Source organism: Mastigoproctus giganteus, chromosome 11 (assembly GCF_048544385.1).
Source record: "Mastigoproctus giganteus isolate SK-2022 chromosome 11, ASM4854438v1, whole genome shotgun sequence".
NCBI lineage: Eukaryota > Metazoa > Arthropoda > Arachnida > Uropygi > Thelyphonidae > Mastigoproctus > Mastigoproctus giganteus.
The window spans coordinates 112290385-112309302 of NC_143585.1; the positions used below are offsets into that span (position 1 = coordinate 112290385).

Consider the following 18918-nt stretch of genomic DNA (forward strand, 5'->3'; position numbering starts at 1 on the left):
TTCTATTTGTGATGCTAGTCATTAGTGTAACATACCATCGCAAAAAAGGATTAGCAGTGTGAAATTCCTAGGTAATGCACTTTCTTTGAACACTAGTGTATATAGTTGAATAGAATAACAAGAAAGTGGAAACATGGCAAAAAAATGTGAAAAGAGGAAGTAGTAGTCTAGTGCAGTCAAAGGCAACAAATGCTAAACCTATGCAGAGCATGGACAATAAACTGGTGGGGGAAGAGAAGAAAGATAGAGAAGAATAGAAGACAACAAAAAAAAAATGTATAATAAGAGATAAATAATTACAAAATTGACAAAATAATAATGTTGCCACACAATTTAAAACTGGCTTCTTGTCAGGTTTTAACGACCAAAATTGCAAGCAAAATAGCAATGTGTCTTGATTTCTGATGTACACCACAAGCCAAAGGTTAAGCATAAATATAAATAAAAATGAGAATAAAATTTATTGTTACCAAAATAAATCAAAATTAAAATAATTTTTTTTACTAGGATTAAAACGGGCGGGGGGGGGGGGTTGAAAATTAAATTGGATTAGACTAAGTTATGTTTCTAGAAATTTCTGTTGTTGATTCCAGTTTTTATTTTTTCTTCTTCGTAGTGACGACTGCGGTCTGTGACAGCCAAATCCCCTGCTTGCACCTTCACAATGGTGGGACTGTTAGTAATCCTGGGTATAACCTCCATGCACAAGTACGTGGTGGGTAACCATCCAGGTGTGAACCAACATAAGCAGGGGTCGAGGTGTGGTGCCCACACCACATGGAGGAACGCCGCCCCTCTATGTTACCAGGCAGTAGTACTAGGTGGTAGATGAATCTCATCAACCAGTGCAATACCAAAACTTTGCTTATTGGAGGCTTGAAGTGGTGGAACCCATGTTTAGTCTCTAGAGCTAAGTTCCGGTCAACCCTTCCCCATCTCTTCCATCATGCAGTATGACTGATGACTTTTGAGGTTATGAAGGACATCGTGGTGAGATCCAATATTCCTTACATTTCGAGGGTACAGCTCTAAAACGGTGTTCGCAAGCCGGCCGCTAGTTAGTACACCGGACCGAACCTATTGGTAACTCTTTAGGAGGCTTCCGGATCAGCTAGTGTATAATCTTGTTACCTCTACACTGCCAGACTGGAGGGAGTCCGAGTAGTGTGTATGCGGGGAGCATTGTCGAGGCCACGTTATGTCAAGGATCTAGGTATATTCATACCATGTGTACGCCATATCCAAAAATTTCATTACTTCATACAGCATGTCCCACCCACTTTTTCTTACTGTTGAATACACCATGAATTGTCAAACTAATAGAGCAAGCTTATATGCGAAAAGATCTAAACCTCCCAAAACACTTCCTAATTCATTTCACAAATATACGTGGTCTCAGTTCTAATCTCAGCGATATCCATTTCCACTTGCAGTCTGCCAAACCCCATGTACTTTTTCTGACAGAATCTCAGTTATCGGTTGATTCAACTACTGCTCATCTCAGATGCCCAAATTATTCGCTGTATGATTCTTTTCACCTCAAAGGTAGTACTTGTGCATATGTCCGTTTTGATATTCCCTGTCAGAGACTTGGCAATTTGGAATCTCCTCTCTTTGATCTTCTCTAGCTTAAAATCTCTCTACCTCATTGTGTTAAATTCATCTGTTGTCTCTACTGTTCTCCCAACTCCACTAATCACTTGGAGCTCTTTGACTTTCTCTCTTTGCAACTTCACTTTCTCCAGTCCAACTTTCCTAACAGTGAGGTAATTTTCCTTGGTGATTTTAATGTTCACAACTCCAGCTGGCTTCTGTTTTCTAGTCACACTGACCCAGCAGGTCGAGATGCTGAGGCTTTTGCAATTACTAATGACTAGCACAGATTGTTCATTTACCTACAAGAATACCAGACAATCCTAATCATACAGCCAATACACTTGATCTTTTTCTCACAAACATCCCTTCTAAGTACACGGTCAAAGTGAGAGGTCCTTTAGGCACTTCAGATCACAACTTGTTGATTGTCTCTTCTCCAATGGAACCTTTATCTCATGGCTATTGCCAACCTCGTGTTGTTTGGCATTACAAGAATGCAAAATGGGATGACCTGCGAGACTTCTTTTCTTCTTTTCCTTGGTCGGATTACTGTTTCAAAACTTCTGATGTCAATGTTTGCTCAGATCGTGTCAGTGAAATTATTCTTGCAGGAATGGAATCCTTTATCCCACACTCCACTTTAAAATCTCGTCCTTTATCTAAACCTTGGTTTTCCAATAAATGTGCTAAGACTGCCCAAGAGAAGAATGTTGCATATCGTAATTGGCTTGTTTCTAATTCTTCAGTTTCATTTTCTGCCTACACCAAAGCTCGCAACAATTGTAAAGCAGTTATTAAACAGTCCAAACTAGAGTTTAAACAGGCTAAGAGTAGAAAACTTGCTTCTTGCCCTAATGGTAGCTGGGCATTCTGGTCTCTTGCCAAAGCTATTAGCCGCATCTTTTGCCCATCTCTGCTCCCACCTCTGTCCAAACCAGATGGTTCTGTTGTCACTTCAGCCAAGGATAAAGCTGACCTGCTAGCATCCCATTTTTCTTTCAACTCGTGCATCAACGATCTTGGTAAAGCACCTCCCACTATTCCCATCATGCTCCATTCAATGCCTCTTGTGGTCTTCCGTCAAAAGGATGTCAGAAGGATTTTGACGAATCTTGATGCTAAGAAAGCTCCAGGTCCAAATGGTATTTCTCTGCTTATTCTCAAAACCTGTGCTCCTGAACTTACTCCTATTCTTTGCCGCCTTTTTTCACTTTCTTATTCCAAAGGTGTTTTTCCTTCTTCTTTAAAATTTGCTCATATCCAGCCAGTTCCTAATGAATCCCTCCCATCCAGTTATCGTCCCATTGCAATTACTTCTACTCTTTCTAATTTAAACTACCTAGAATTAAACTACCTACCTACCTTCCGTCTGATCAACGATCGCCAGTAGTGATTCCTTCAGTGTCGATCCACTGGTGATATTCTGGCTTATGTTACCCATTTATGGACTAATTCAGTGGAAAGGTTCGGTGAAACACAAGTAGTTGCTCTTGACATCTCAAAGGCTTTTGATCGTTTTTGGCATAAAGGTCTTCTAAACAAACTTCATCTTATGGTTTGCCAACTGTTTTTAGTAATTGGTTATCCAGTTTTCTCTCTGATCACTCACTGAGGGTGATGGTAGATGGCTCTCTGTCTTCTAACTTCTCCACTAATGCTGGTGTCCCCCCAGGGTTCAGTTCTTTCCCCCACTCTTTTCCTCTTGTATATTAATGACCTTCTTCCATTGACTGGAAATCCTGTCCATAGTTTTGCCGATGATAGCACATTGCCTTCAACTTTCCATTTTGAGAAACCTTGTCCTGCTCAATCAGCTTCAACTTCTCGAAAATCTGCTACCAGTTCCTTAAATGCCGATCTTCAGGTAATTCTCCAGTGGGGCAAAGACAACTTAGTTGATTTCAACCCTTCTAAATCTCAGTTTTGTCTTATATCTCGCAAAAAGGATTCTTCTGCTCCTATGCTTATCTTTGGTGACACTCCGATTTCTGAGCAATTTGATATCTCTCTTTTGGGGATTACCCTGACTTCTAATCTCTCTTGGCACAAGCACATTACAAATATTGCTTCTTCTGCATCTAAAAAACTTGGTTTTCTCTTTCGCTCTCGGCGTTACTTTTCTTCCAAACAGCTGCTCACTCTGTATAAATTGCAAATCTGCCCTGCCATGGAATATTGTTCCCACATCTGGGGTGGTGCCCCAAAACCTTTCTCAGGCTTCTTGATTCCATTCAGAAGAGGGCAGTTAGGTTAATTAATGACTCATCTCTAACAGAGTCTCTGCACTCGCTGTCTCATAGACGTACTGTTTTTGCTGCATGCCTCTTCTACAGATACTTCCATGGGCACTGTTCTTCTGAATTAGCTTCTATAATTCCTGCTCTCTCTTTCAAAACAGTCCGAACACGTGCCACCACCAGCCAACATCCATTTACTGTCCAACTTCAAACTCCCAGAGCCAACTTTTCATCATCCTCGTTTATTCAATCAACTGCCGTTTTCTGGAACAACCTTCCTTCATACGCATTTCCTGAAAATTACAATCTACAGAAGTTCAAGTCCAATGTCAACAAATATCTTCTTTTGTCTTCTCAACCTCCAACCCAAGCACGGTACTAAGTACTATAGGTTCTAACACCTCTCATGTTTGGGGTTTACATAAAAAAAAAAAAAACTGTAAAGTTTACAGGCCATTTTCAAACCCCCATCCCCCTTTTAAGAAAAAAATTTATTTTGCTAACAAAATTTTATTCTCATTTATTGATAATTCTTTTTGCCCATTGGCTTGTGGTTTACATCAGAAATGGAGACACATACTGCTATTTTTCTTGCAATCCTGGGTGGTAACATCCTTATTTTGTCAATTTTATAATTATCTCTTTTTTTTTTTTTTTTGTCCCCTCTCTCTCACTCTCACTTTACATGCATATGAGAGCTGGCTGCCAACTCTCTGAATTTAAGAAAAAAAAAATTTTTTTTTTTTTTTTTTTTTTTATTGATTTCTGGTGATGCTTTGGAAATGTAGATGACAGGAAGTCTAGACAGCACAAGACCATTGTTGTGAATAAAACTTTGACTCAACATTTCTGCAGTGGGCAGAGTCTGAAAAAGTATTATATCTTTCTTGAAGGATCAAAATCAGTTGATCTATGACAGAGAATTCAAACAGAAATCCACAGTCAGAAAAATCCTTAGTAAGATAATGTTTAAAACATATTTTACTGCAAACAATCCTTTATCTCTATTTTAATATTAAAAAGTATATGTAGTCAGTGAAATTTTATTTCTAGTGCAGTGTGCACTTTAAAAAAATCCTACTATTTTTGCCAAAAATCTTGCTTTCCTCCTGCTTACAATTACTTGATCTCTATCTTTTTGAAAGCCAAAAATTGGCAGCTGTGTATCTAACACACACACATACACACACACACTAGATACTGGAATAAGAATACTCACTCAATTTCAAGTTTATTGTCATGAAAAAGAACACTACATTAAGTATGCAAAATTTCAAAATTATGCATTCAAACATATTTTATCTCATATATCATGTATATACAATGAGACCTCAATTAGTTTAGTATTAGAGTAATAGAAACTCAACTTTTTCTATAGTTTTTATAGGAATTTGGGATTCCTTTATTTCTGTGCTGAATTTATTTATGGACATTAATTGTAATAAAAGCATGTGTGGAGTATTTTTTAAATTTTTTTATTAAACAAATCGCAGTATAGTAGTATGTTTAAAATATGCATTATATGTAATATGCACAAAATTAATAAATCTCATTTATTTTCTCATTGAATTCAATAAAATTGTTTAAAAACAAAGTTCTAAATGCTCCAGCCATATGTTGACTTTTTTTATATTACGGTGTTGTTTTTATAATGGCAATATTGTGTTGTTATTTTGCTTGCAAAATGCACCGGTTGATATGGATCCTGGAAAAGTTTTCCATAAGGTTAGGATCAGTGATGGGCAGAATACAGCGTGACTAGCTTTATAATGTAGCCTAGTATCTAATATTAGGAACAGAAAAATATAAAAGTTGACAAATAATTATTATATAATATTATTATTATATGAATATAATAATATATAATTAATATTATTAAGCAAGTTTTTTATTACTAATAACACAGCAATTAATTTTAATGTGTATATATATATGAAATAACAAAGTTTAATCTTTCAAAGAATATGCAGTTCATTCCATCCTCTTTAAACAAAAGAACACTACATTTATTGTTCCCACCTCCCTTAGATCACATGGGTAGATCTAGTGGGTGATGAGATGTATTAGGTTTTATTACTTTGGTTTTAGTTCTAGATAACAAAAAATGGTGACATAAATTTAAGCACTTGCAACATTTTCATAAATTTTTTATTTATATATAATAGTGACCACACTGATGCATAGACATTTCGTAAATTTGATGCCATTGGTTAATTTAGTGATTAATTTAATCATTAAATGTCCTTAATGATAAGCAAATAAAAAATAATCACTGCTGATTGCATGGTTGAGGCAGATATATTTTTAACCTTGGCATCCAAATATAAGAGGTTCCTGTTTTCTGGTTTAAGCACGGGTTGAGAAGTCATTGTCTAGACCAGCGTTTCTGAAACTGTGTTCTGCGTTTGTTTATTTATTTATTTTTTTATTTAATTTTTTAAATTAATAATTTAAAAAATAAAATAAATAAAGTTTGCATATTTGTAGCGTACACCACTTGTATCATTATAAGATTTAACATTTTTTTGGTTATTAATGTAGACCCCGGAACTCTTTACTTTGGCGGACTTTGCATATAGGTAATAACATTTACAAAAAAGTAGAAATGTAGTGATCTAATATGCCATTTGTATGCAATTTAGCCTGGAGTACACTGGTTGAAGGAGAGGAGGAAATGAACTGATATCATAACTAAACTCACTTCCTTGTATAAATTTTTTTTGATAATTATTAGTATTTCGAAATATTATTATTAAAATAAATGACCATGGGTTTGTGGTTGAAACCTTTAAAATGAGAAGCAAAGTACTTCTAGTAGTGCAACTGTGGTCGATGAAAACGAACACAATATTGTCACACTTCAAAGTGAGGATGAACAATTGCAGTCTTTTGTTCCCCAAAAATCCGAAGTGAAAAAACAGGAACTAATAAAAGACCAAACGAAAGTATGATGACAGTTATTTGCATTTCGGCTTTATGTGTAGTAGTAGTAGTAGCAGTGGCATTTGATGCAAGAAAGCAAGTGTATGAGCTTGCAGCATCAGCCAAAAAAAAAAAAATCACACCATTCCCTCCAAATGCGTGTCCAGTTCCTCCTTAAATTTATTCAACCTATCAACTTACAACGACAGATGGAAGTTTGTTCCAGCAATTAACCACCCGCTGGCTAAAGGCAAATTTCCGCACATCTAATCTACACCTGTCTTTTCTTAATTTGAATTTATGCCCCCTCAGGTTCGTAATCTGAACAAGTGGAAGGATCCCATCAGAATTCAGCGTGCTCAACCCATTCAAGGCCTTATACACCTCAAACAGATCACCACGCAGGTGCCTAGTCTCCAGCCACTGCAATTTGCAGAACTTAAGCCTCTCTTGGTAAGAGGATCCCTTCATTCCCCTCACCAATCTTGTTGCCCTTCTCTGTACACGCTCAAGTAAATCTACATCCTTCCTAAAATGAGGCCTCCAGACCTGTACGCAGTACTCAAGGCGTGGCCTGACCATTGCCTTATACAGAGGGATAATCACCTCCTTTTCCCTGCTAGCAAAATTCCTATATATCATTGACAAAACCCCATGACCTGCCCTGGCAACATGTCTGCATTGCTCAGAAAACTTCATATCTGACTGCACAATTACTCCCAGGTCTTTTTCATTTTCTACCACATTAAGTGTAGTACCACACAGTTGGTACGTTTCTCTAGGGTTACTTCTACCCATATGCAGTACTTGTCAAGGTTAAACTTCAGTTGCCACTTCTTAGCCCATCTGCCCAAATTATCTAGATCCTGTTGCAGTAGCACACTGCCATTACTGTCATTAACAACCCTGCCAACCTTTGTATCATCTGCAAACTTCGACATTAAGCCTGATATACCTTCATCAGTATCATGATAAATATACAAAACAACAGTGGACCTAACACCGAACCCTGTGGGACACCACTAATAACATTAGTCCACGAAGAGCAGCACCCATTGATTACCACCCTCTGTCTTCTCCCACTTAACCATCCTTTTATCCATTGTAGCAACTTACCCTTAATATCATTCTGCTCCAATTTGTACAATAGTCTTCCATGCACAACAGTGTCCAAAGCTTTCCTGAAATCCAAATATATGATATCGAAATTATTTTTTGCATCCAGTTCCTTTGTAACCACATCATAATATCCTATCAAATTTGTCAGACAAGACTTTCCCTTAACAAACCCATGTTGTGTCTGAATTATTGCTGCAGTCTTGTCTAGATGATCCTGCAATGCATCTTTAACCAGTGACTCCATTATTTTACCCGGAACAGAAGTTAAACTAACTTGTCTGTAATTACTTGTGTCACCCTTCGATCCCCCTTTGTGAATTGGGGATACATTTGCACATCTCCAGTCCGTGGGAACCTCCCCTGAGTCCAAGGATGCTCTCATAATTATGGCCAAGGGTTTGCTTAGTTGCTTTGCCGCCTCCTTTAATATAACTGGATAGATCCCATCCACCCCAGGTGCTTTTCTTATGTTTAACTTCAACAATTTCTCCTCCACTTTGCTTTCAGTTATTACAAAATCATTAAGTATCCTGCTACAATTTGATAACCTTCTGGCATTTTCAAACCTTAATAATTCCTCATGTGTGAATGTAGATGCAAAATACTCATTCAGTTTGTTTGCTATCTGAGCAGGATCATCAACAGTCGAACAATCAATGTCAAGTGGACCAATCAGATTCATCCCCTTCCTTTTAGAGTTTATATAAGTAAAGAAATCCTTGCTGTTTTTCTTAGCATCTTTTGCCAAGGATTTCTCGTAATCTGCCTTCGCCTGCCTAACCTCCTTTGTCACCTGATTGCAGACTAGCTTATATCTGCCATAGGCTTCTGAGTCGCTTAATAATTTATATGCATCCCATGAATTTTTCTTCTCTATTACGAGTCTCATTAGTTCATAATGAGACTCATTGGAAATAAAGATGCTCCTGATGCACAGTGTGCCATATGTAATAAAATATTAGCAACAATTCTTCGGCTCTTGCTAAACTTATGTTTCGTATGTGTTCCGTGAATATATTGAAAAGATGAAAAGCGTTCCGTGAATATGTTGCGAGATGAAAAGTGTTCCATGACTAAAGTTTGGGAAACACCAGTTTAGACACTCACATAAATGAATTTAACAATTCATACTGTATCATCCCTTTCTTTTTTTTTTTTTTTTTTTTTTTGACTGGTTGAGTCAGTTAACAAAAAACTTGATTTTGTAGAAGCTCAGTTAATTAAGGCCCTGCTGTAAATATTAAAAATACACAAACACCATATATATAAATATAAAACACATTATATATATATACCAGTTGTGGCAATAAAGTTCCCGGACTTGCAATAAAAAGAACACAACGTGAAGGATCTCAAAAATGGTTTTATTTTTATTCAAAATAATTACCTCTTGATTGAATGCACTTATTACACCATTCTAAAAATTTCTGAAAAGAGTCAGCAGTGTCCAAAGAGATGAAGTTCAGTATGGCAGTTGTTTTCCTTTATGTCCCCAACATCCTGAAATCTCTTTCCTTTGAGATCAATTTCATCTTAGGAAAGAGGAAGAAGTCCACTGGTGCTAGAGCAGAAGAGTAGGATAGATGGTTGATCTGTATAATGCCAGGTTTCATCCAAAATGTCTTCACAGTGAGCATGGAATGGGCAGGAGCATTGTCGTGCAACAAGAACCAGCTGTCTTTCTCTCAAAATTGAGGCTTCACCCTGGATATGCATTTCAGTAGTCTTTGAAGCACCTGTACATTAAATGCAGCACTGACTCTCTCTCTCTCTCTCTCTCTCTCTCTCTCTCTCTCTCTCTCTCTCTCTCTCTCTCTCTCCCATTTAGTTACAAATTCCTTGTGAATTGCACCGTTTGTAAAAAAAAAATTATCAGCATCATCTTGATCACGGATTTCTGTGAATAAAACTTTCTGTGCATTGGTGATGATTTTGGAGTCCACTACATGCTGTGGTGCTTAATTTTTGAGTCATACTAAAACATCCAACACATCTCTAGTGACCATCCAGTTGAGGAAATTAGAATTATCTTGACAAGTCTGGATGAATTCTTCACACGATAATACCCTTCATTGTTTCTGTTCATCTGTAAGGCTGTACAGTTTAAAGCAAAATTACAAAATCATGACATGGAACATTAACGCTAGTAATGAAACTGGTTGTTACCTGCAACCTGTCACACCACTTGACAATCTCTGTATCACCATGTGTTGGAAGAAGTTTGAACTACAGCATACTACTTCTGTTTATTTTCAGAATCATCAAACATGACCGCAACAGCACCAGTCTGGCAACTTTATTGCCACCTCATATATAATTGAGAATAGTATTAGTGCAAATGAAAATGGTACAGCAAAGTGAAATGTGGAACATAAGAAAAAGGATATGAGAAGGCCCAAAACTGCCAATGTTACTATAGCATCAAAGGAATTTAATTTAAAAAAACCACTAAAGAGGATTGGCATTTTTTCCCTAAATATGTGTGAAATACCACTAATAATCAGATTACAAAGCAGTGGCTTTATAATTGGACTATTCTTATTCCATGCTAAAATACCTTTTTTTGTGAATGACACTTGGTTTTGCTGTGCTTTGCACATTTGTGTCTGCTAAGTAGTTTGCTTTCCCTACAATTTCCTAATTACTGCTGTTTTACGTATTCTGTACATATTTAAGTTATACACATGTGCTTATGTGTGTTTTTCCTGAGAATATTGCATGTGAGATGTGATATGTCTAAACAAATAGTTGTAAATAAATAAAATGGTACATTGCATTCACATGTGCTTTCATGCAGTTATTCTGCAAAAACCATAAAATTTCATTTCAAAAACTACTCTAGTAAAATTATGTCTATACTTAGAAAGATAGAGAAAATATCAGTCTTTAACCTTAAACAATTTTTATGCTTTTCACAGTACACCCATCAAGTTCACACTACTTTTTAAAGAAATGTGCTCAAAGAGAATTGCACTTAGTAGTTAGCACTAACTCTAATCAATATTTTGAATGGTGCAGGGAGCTGATTTCCAACAAAATGTGTCCATGTACACCATTGTCGATAGATGGCCTAAAATTGTCTGAGTTTCCACCATTAGAGTGAGCACTCAGATTTTATTTCCATCCATACAGCTTTTTACAGTCGGAAGTTATTAAAATTTAGTTTTGATTAATTAAATACTAAATTAGTAGTGTGAAACTTGTTCTTTGTATCTTAATTTGTTTACACTTTTTGTGACATAATCAGTAAAAATGCCAGACTGCTGAGTGGAAAGTTATGAAGCTGAATTCCCTCGATGACTGGAGAAACCATTTCTAGAGTTTTCATGCAGTGCTTAGTGAACTTCTTTTTAACCTATGTGACTGGTTTTTCACACAACAGAATAGAACAGTTTGCAGTTAAAATACGTTGATTTATGGAAAATAAAATTATTTGTAATTCTGAATATAAATAACATTATAATTATCTGGATAGACTGTAATTATTAAAAAGATTTTGTTGTTTGCAGACTTGTTGGAAGTTTTCTTCGCCTCAGTTCAGAATACTGCTTTGTTGTTGAAGATGAAGGTGGTGTCTGTGGATATGCTTTAGCCGCTCTGGATGCTCAACAGTATCAGAAGAAAATGGAGATTTCTTGGACACCCGAACTTTGTTCTAAGTATCCAGTATCAAAAAAAGAAAGTGGAGAAATGCTAACTCCGGCTGAGGTAGACTAGATATTGTGTTGAATAGGATAAAAATGCGATTTTGCATTAAGGACTACAAAACAACTTCTGAGAACTGAAAGCTATGCCTGCTATTTTTTATCACAGTTCTGGTCATGTAACATTACCTATTATCATAAATATAATATAGTTATTTTGGTCTCTAAAGAAGGTGAAGAAACTGGCACAATATAAAATTTCTTGAAATTTTTTTTTTTGAATTTTAAATTAATAAGTCATTGGGTAGTCCTTGGTGCACCTATATTTATCCTGCTGGGTTCAAGAGTTCATGACCTGCATTTGTGTAATTCCTTGAATGGTGTAGGGAGCTGCACCATTCAAGGAATTACACAAATTCACAAGGAATTACATAGTTTTTTTTTTTTTAAGAACAGGGTGACCATATTTTGAAAATTGAAAAGCAGGACAACTTGAAATGAAATGTGTAGTATAGCATTTTTTCTTTCAAAAAATAAAAGAAAAATATAAAATTACAATTAAAATACATTTTTTTTATCAATCAGTCATAGTATTTATTTGTTTTACAATTGTTTTTAATATGTATTTGTTCTATATAAACTATAATATTATTTATAACAGTTATTTTAAAAATAGTGAGGAAGACCACTTTTACTTTATATTTTTTTAAAAGTTTTTAAATTCTGAACAGGACATGTTACAGTTTTCTTTCATCATAAGTTTGGCTTCTAAATTTTCTAATAAAAGATAGTTTCTCTGTTTCTGCTAAGCAATTTTCATTAAGCTGAAAACTTTCTGATGAAGCATTTGAATGTGGAATGCTTAACGTTGAGCATGCAATTTGAGGCAAATTAATTGCCTCTGGAAATTTTTAGAAAAATTGCACTCATTTTTTTATTAACCCGCATTTTCTTTTCTTTATTACTCAGTGACAAACAAAATACCTTTAGACTTTCTCATATTTCTCTTATTAGAATTAATTTTTAACACATCTGTTAGATTCCAATAAGAATTAATTAAAAATATGTAAAATCAGTAAATTAAGTTTTTTCCTCTCTTATTGGGACAAATGATGGTATTATTGGAAAGCGGGACTTGAAGTTCTAAATTGGGACAATCCCGGCCATATCGAGACGGTTGGCCATTTTGCTTCAGAAACTGTATTTCACAAATTTTCTGTTTATACAGTTGGCCTAGCCCAATAAATAGCATAGAGAGGTAGCAGATTCCACCATATATGTTCAGGCCAGCCTGGTTTTAAATATTAATATAGTTTAGCAGCAAACACTGTGTTTTACCAGCATTAAATTGCTATAGTTGTGGACTTCTCTGACCTTATATGGCTCTCCTGGATATAAATATAAAATTTATTTACAGTGGTGAACAAAAAATGCTGCAATCTGTCAGATCCTCAGCAATATATGAATATCTGATAAATATTCACAAACAGCTGTCTTACACAGTATTATCATATTCATAGTCCCAGTAATTAAAATAAAAAATAATAATTATAATATAAATGATCACACTGCCATTTTTCACATCTACAGTATTAAGCATCTTATTAACCCTTTTCGTGGTATACGTATGTAAATATACTTTTTTCATGTTTGGGGTCTGTGGAATATATTTGTGCATAGTAGTAGTAGTAGTAACAGTGGCATTTGAAGCAAGAAAGCAAGTGTATGAGCTTATGCAGCATCAGCCAAAAAAAAAAAAAAAATCACACCATTCCCTCCAAATGCCTGTCCAGTTCCTCCTTAAATTTATTCAACCTATCAACTTCCACGACAGATGGAAGTTTGTTCCAGCAATTAACCACCCGCTGGCTAAAGGCAAATTTCCGCACATCTAATCTACATCTGACTTTTCTTAATTTGAATTTATGCCCCCTTAGGTTCGTAATCTGAACAAGTGGAAGGATACCATCAGAATTCAGCGTGCTCAACCCATTCAAGGCCTTATACACCTCAATCAGATCAACGTGCAGGTGCCTAGTCTCCAGCCACTGCAATTTGCAGAACTTAAGCCTCTCTTGGTAAGAGGATCCCTTCATTCCCCTCACCAATCTTGTTGCCCTTCTCTGTACACGCTCAAGCAAATCTGCATCCTTCCTAAAATGAGGCCTCCAGACCTGTACGCAGTACTCAAGGCGTGACCTGACCACTTATACAGAGGGATAATCACCTCCTTTTCCCTGCTAGCAAAATTCCTATATATCATTGACAAAACCCCATGACCTGCCCTGGCATATACAGTAAACTCTTTGCTGTGCACTTTTGGAGATTGAGAAGTGCTGTGTTTTAAAATTTTCTGAATTTGAGAGAGATATATCTAATGGTTGATTAGTTTTGGAGAACCAAATTTCAGTGAATATTAAATAGTAATGATTGAAATTCTTTGTAAACTGTTCAATTTTTTAATTGTATAGTAAACAAAATCACAGTGAATATTGTAATGTCAGTTGTACAGTGCCTCCATAGCCAGGTGGGCAGGAACAGCAGTGAGTAGCACACGCTTAATTAGACCGGGGTTCGAGCCTGTGATCACCAAATATGGAGGATGCAGGAAGGACAGGGAATGACCACCGCATATCCCCAGAGCAATATGGCCTTAGTTGCTAAGGCTCCTGAAAACCAAATAACAATAATAATAACAAATAACAAGTCTGATACAGCAGAGAGAATATCAATGAATGTTTTAAATAGGTTTGCATTGAAAGATAAAAAAATTAACTATTCTTAAGGAATGATTATAAAAAGATATGTGCCATCTTTATCAGTTGATATGACATTTTGATATTAATTTACTATGAATAAAATCAATTAATTTCATGTTTGCCGCCATTATAACTAGTCATGCAGCTGACAAACTGCATGAATAATTATGACCATAAATCTTGGTTATGTGGGTGGTTGATGATGATATAGTTTTATTGGGGGAGACTATTGTCAGGGAAATGGGCAATGTTTTTTGTAATAAAGATGGGTGGACCACAACCAGGGTGTGTTTGTTGGGAGCAATAGTTGATGACATTACCAACAGATTGTCAGATTTTAAGGGGGATAAAGAGAGCATTATTATTCCTGTGGGGACTAATGATATTAAATGAACACAGCCTGATCATTTGTAGGATAAATGTATGGTGAAAAAATGCCACAAGTTAGATCAGAATATGTGTCTGAAATTCTACCCAGACAATATAGATGGGATTATATGCTGAAAGCCTTGTGGATTACTTCAAGGCTTGGGGAATCTGCAAGACTCTGGGGGAAATTTTTATCAGCTTGGCCCACACTTGTAGGTAGAAGTAATCCATTTTGTAGAGATGGTATTTGAACAAAGGTGGTGCAAGGATTTTTGCAAGTATCAGTTAGAATACCTTAAGCCAGTGGTTCTCAAATTTTTAATGTGAAGGCACCCTAAATACATTATGAAAAATTCTCGGCACCACCAGCACCGGGTGCAATAGGCTCTGGCAGAATATTTTGTAAGGTGGTGCTGTTTCAAATACAGTGTACATGACTGACGGCTCGGCTCAGCTGTTCTGGATATGTAGGTGTATGTACATAAACACTGCGATACAGTCAGCAATTATTTCATGACGACTTCTAATTTACACAGTTGCATGAAAATCAACGACCTTTTGTAGCGATGGCCACAATGTAAGCTGATGTTAATGACATTGCAGCACCCAATTTGAGAACTCTGCCTTAAGCATTTTAGGAAATGGGTAATATAGATGCACATTTATCTGATGATATGGGTCAAAGTAATGCTTGCACTCACCTCAAGACAACCAACACTGGCTGTTGGTTGCCTTGAACAGCCAATGTTGGCAAGATGTTCTGAGGGCAGCAACATATCGAATGAACTCGATGAGAAAGATAGGGAAATGAGCCTAAATAACTTCAAGGGATGTGTCACACTAGTAAACTATAGAAGAATACTTAGTCTTAACTGTGTCTACAGTAAAAAAAATGTTTCATTATTTTTTTTAATATGGGTTATAAATAGAGCAGTATGCTTTCAGTAATTAAGTTATCTTAAAAGCTAAATACATACTATTCAACTACCAAGACATAAACTGTGAACTAGTACTGAATATCTCACAAAGAGAATGATTTTATGCATTGCAAATACACAGTAATAATGATATACAGTCTAGGAAATATGCAAAGCAGAAAGAAACTGGCATTTGCTAATTAATACCAATGACATTGTCTTCACAATGTAATCAGTGCACCTGTTAACAAACTACTGTTTTATCAATGCTATGTATAGACAGGCTATGCCCTGCTTGTACAGTTATATATATGTATATTTTTGTATACTTTTCAAAGAGTATCAAATTTTTGGGAATTTAGGCTGGAATTGTGAAGTTTTACTGTGTCTACAGAAATGTCAGGAGTTGTCAATAAAATGGCAGAATTTGAACTACTGGTTAAGAGTTCAAATTCAGGATAAGTAATGCTGACATAACAAGGCTGCTAACAGAAATGTGGTACCACCCAGAAATTGGGGATAACAAATTTCACATCGATATGTGTAATATATTTAGGAAAGACAGGGAAGATAGCAGGGGTTGTGGTGGTCTCATGCTTCTTATGAAAAGCAACTTGGGTGCAAAAAGAGCTTTTTGCTGAGTCTGAAGTTGTCTGCTAGTATGGAATCTATGCAGTGTGAGTTAGTTGGAAGCAAAGATATAATGAGAGTGGGAGTAATCTACAGACCAGAAGGTTGTGAAGGGTATGACAAGAGTCCTTACATGTATATGGAACAGGCAGGCAAGTGAAAATGTCTTATTATGGGTGACTTCAATCTGCCCCAGAATGATTGGAATAAGTGGGATGGAAACTTATCTTGGTGAAAAAATTTTCTAAATAAACTAGATGCTTATTATTTGCTCTAGCACAGAGGTTACCAAAGTTTCTTGGTTCATGGCGACCTTAGCGTCCCAGTAATTTTTTCAAGGCACCCCTAGGCCAAAAGAAATACTTAACATAGTGGTTTTAGACCATTTAATAATCTGATCTGATTCTGTGTGTGTGTGTATGTGTGTATATATATATATATATATAATATTAAAAAAATATATGTTATATGATAGTTATTATAATAATATCAACAAAATTAAAATTCATAATGCAAATTATATATACTTATATAATAATTTTATTCTTTATATAGAGGTACTAAAGTAACATCAATAATAGATCACCACAAAATTAAAAAGATATGGTACAATGGATACCATATACCTTTTTATAATGAAATAAATGTATAAATTTTAAAAAAATATAATAATAATAAGTTTAAGTAACTTAATCCATAGTCATGGCACCCCTGGAATGTTGTTGCGGCACCCCAGTTGAAAACCACTGCGCTAGCACGTCACTGATAATATAAGGGTTGAGAATATTCTTGACCTCATCATTACTTACAAATTAGATGACATCACAAGGCTTAAAATACATGAACCATTGGCAGATAGTGATCACACAGTTGGTTGGAAGATGAAGAAAGATGTTGCAGTAGTTTTAGTTGTTGCAGTTTTATAAAGGCACAGATTTTAATTTCAGAAGTGGAGACTTTGACAGTTTAAGGCTATATGGCATCTAATTGGGCAGATTATAGTGGGGGTGAATACACTTGAATTCTGGAATGGCTTTAAGGCAGAAATCACAGAAGCCATGAAAATATAAATATCATTAAGAGAATATTGCAGCAGGAGGATGCTAAACTGAATGAATGTGCAGCTGGCCAGTCAAACAGAGCAGTAAAAGATTAACATGGGGCAGTTACAGAGCAATGAAAAGTATTGAAGGCTACAACTACAAGTTGAATTGTAATGATACACAGATAAGGTTAGAGAGGACAAAGCTGCTTACGAGAAAGTACTGACTAAGAGAGCAAAGAATGGGGATAAGGAATTTTTCATGTATGCAACTACGTGGAAGAAAAGAAGTGAATCAGAACCCTTAAACCCTTGTGCACCAGGTGAGGAAAAGTCTTAGAAAACTCAGCTGATGTTGTGAATGAATTGAACAGGTACCTTGCATCTGTCTTTACTGAAGAAAGACCATGCTGAGAAAAGGCTGTGCAAGTGAGTCTGAGTCATATGAAGTTAGTGATTTTGAAATTACAAATGACTGTTTATTAGAAAAACTTTTGATCATAAAAGCAAGGCCCCTGGAGTTGATGGCATATACCCAATAATTATGAGGGCATCTTTGGACTCAGGAAAACATTCATTTCACAAATATACGTGGTCTCAATTCTAATCTCAAAGATGTCCATTTCCACTTGCAGTCTGCCAAACCCCATGTACTTTTTCTGACAGAATCTCAGTTATCGGTTGATTCAACTACTGCTCATCTCAGATGCCCAAATTATTCGCTGTATGATTCCTTTCGCCTCAAAGGTGGTACTTGTGCATATGTCCGTTTTGATATTCCCTGTCAGAGACTTGGCACTTTGGAATCTCCTCTCTTTGATCTTCTCTGGCTTAAAATCTCTCTACCTCATTGTGTTAAATTCATCTGTTGTCTCTACTGTTCTCCCAACTCCACTAATCACTTGGAGCTCTTTGACTTCCTCTCTTTGCAACTTCACTTTCTCCAGTCCAACTTTCCTAACAGTGAGGTAATTTTCCTTGGTGATTTTAATGTTCACAACTCCAGCTGGCTTCCGTTTTCTAGTCACACCGACCCAGCAGGTCGAGATGCTGAGGCTTTTGCAATTACTAATGACCTAGCACAGATTGTTCATTTACCTACAAGAATACCGGACAATCCTAATCATACAGCCAATACGCTTGATCTTTTTCTCACAAACAACCCGTCTAAGTACACGGTCGAAGTGAGAGGTCCTTTAGGCACTTCAGATCACAACTTGGTGATTGTCTCTTTTCCAATGGAACCTTTATCTAATGGCTATTGCCAACCTCGTGTTGTTTGGCATTACAAGAATGCAAAATGGGATGACCTGCGAGACTTCTTTTCTTCTTTTCCTTGGTCGGATTACTGTTTCAAAACTTCTGATGTCAATGTTTGCTCAGATCGTGTCAGTGAAATTATTCTTGCAGGAATGGAATCCTTTATCCCACACTCCACTTTAAAATCTCGTCCTTTATCTAAACCTTGGTTTTCCAATAAATGTGCTAAGACTGTCCAAGAGAAGAATGTTGCATATCGTAATTGGCTTGTTTCTAATTCTTCAGTTTCATTTTCTGCCTACACCAAAGCTCGCAACAATTGTAAAGCAGTTATTAACCAGTCCAAACTAGAGTTTAAACAGGCTAAGAGTAGAAAACTTGCTTCTTGCCCTAATGGTAGCCGGGCATTCTGGTCTCTTACCA

At 36.1% G+C, this 18918-nt stretch overlaps 1 protein-coding gene across 1 annotated transcript in view; it reads left to right on the plus strand.

The window, feature by feature from the left end:
• The window catches only part of Oga (O-GlcNAcase), a 402181-nt gene that overhangs the window by 366612 nt on the left and 16651 nt on the right, over nucleotides 1–18918 (plus strand). Inside the window, exon 13 of the mRNA XM_090385453.1 lies at nucleotides 11384–11582. Coding sequence (XP_090241579.1) covers nucleotides 11384–11582 — 199 coding nt within the window. The remainder of the gene's footprint in view (nucleotides 1–11383; nucleotides 11583–18918) is intronic.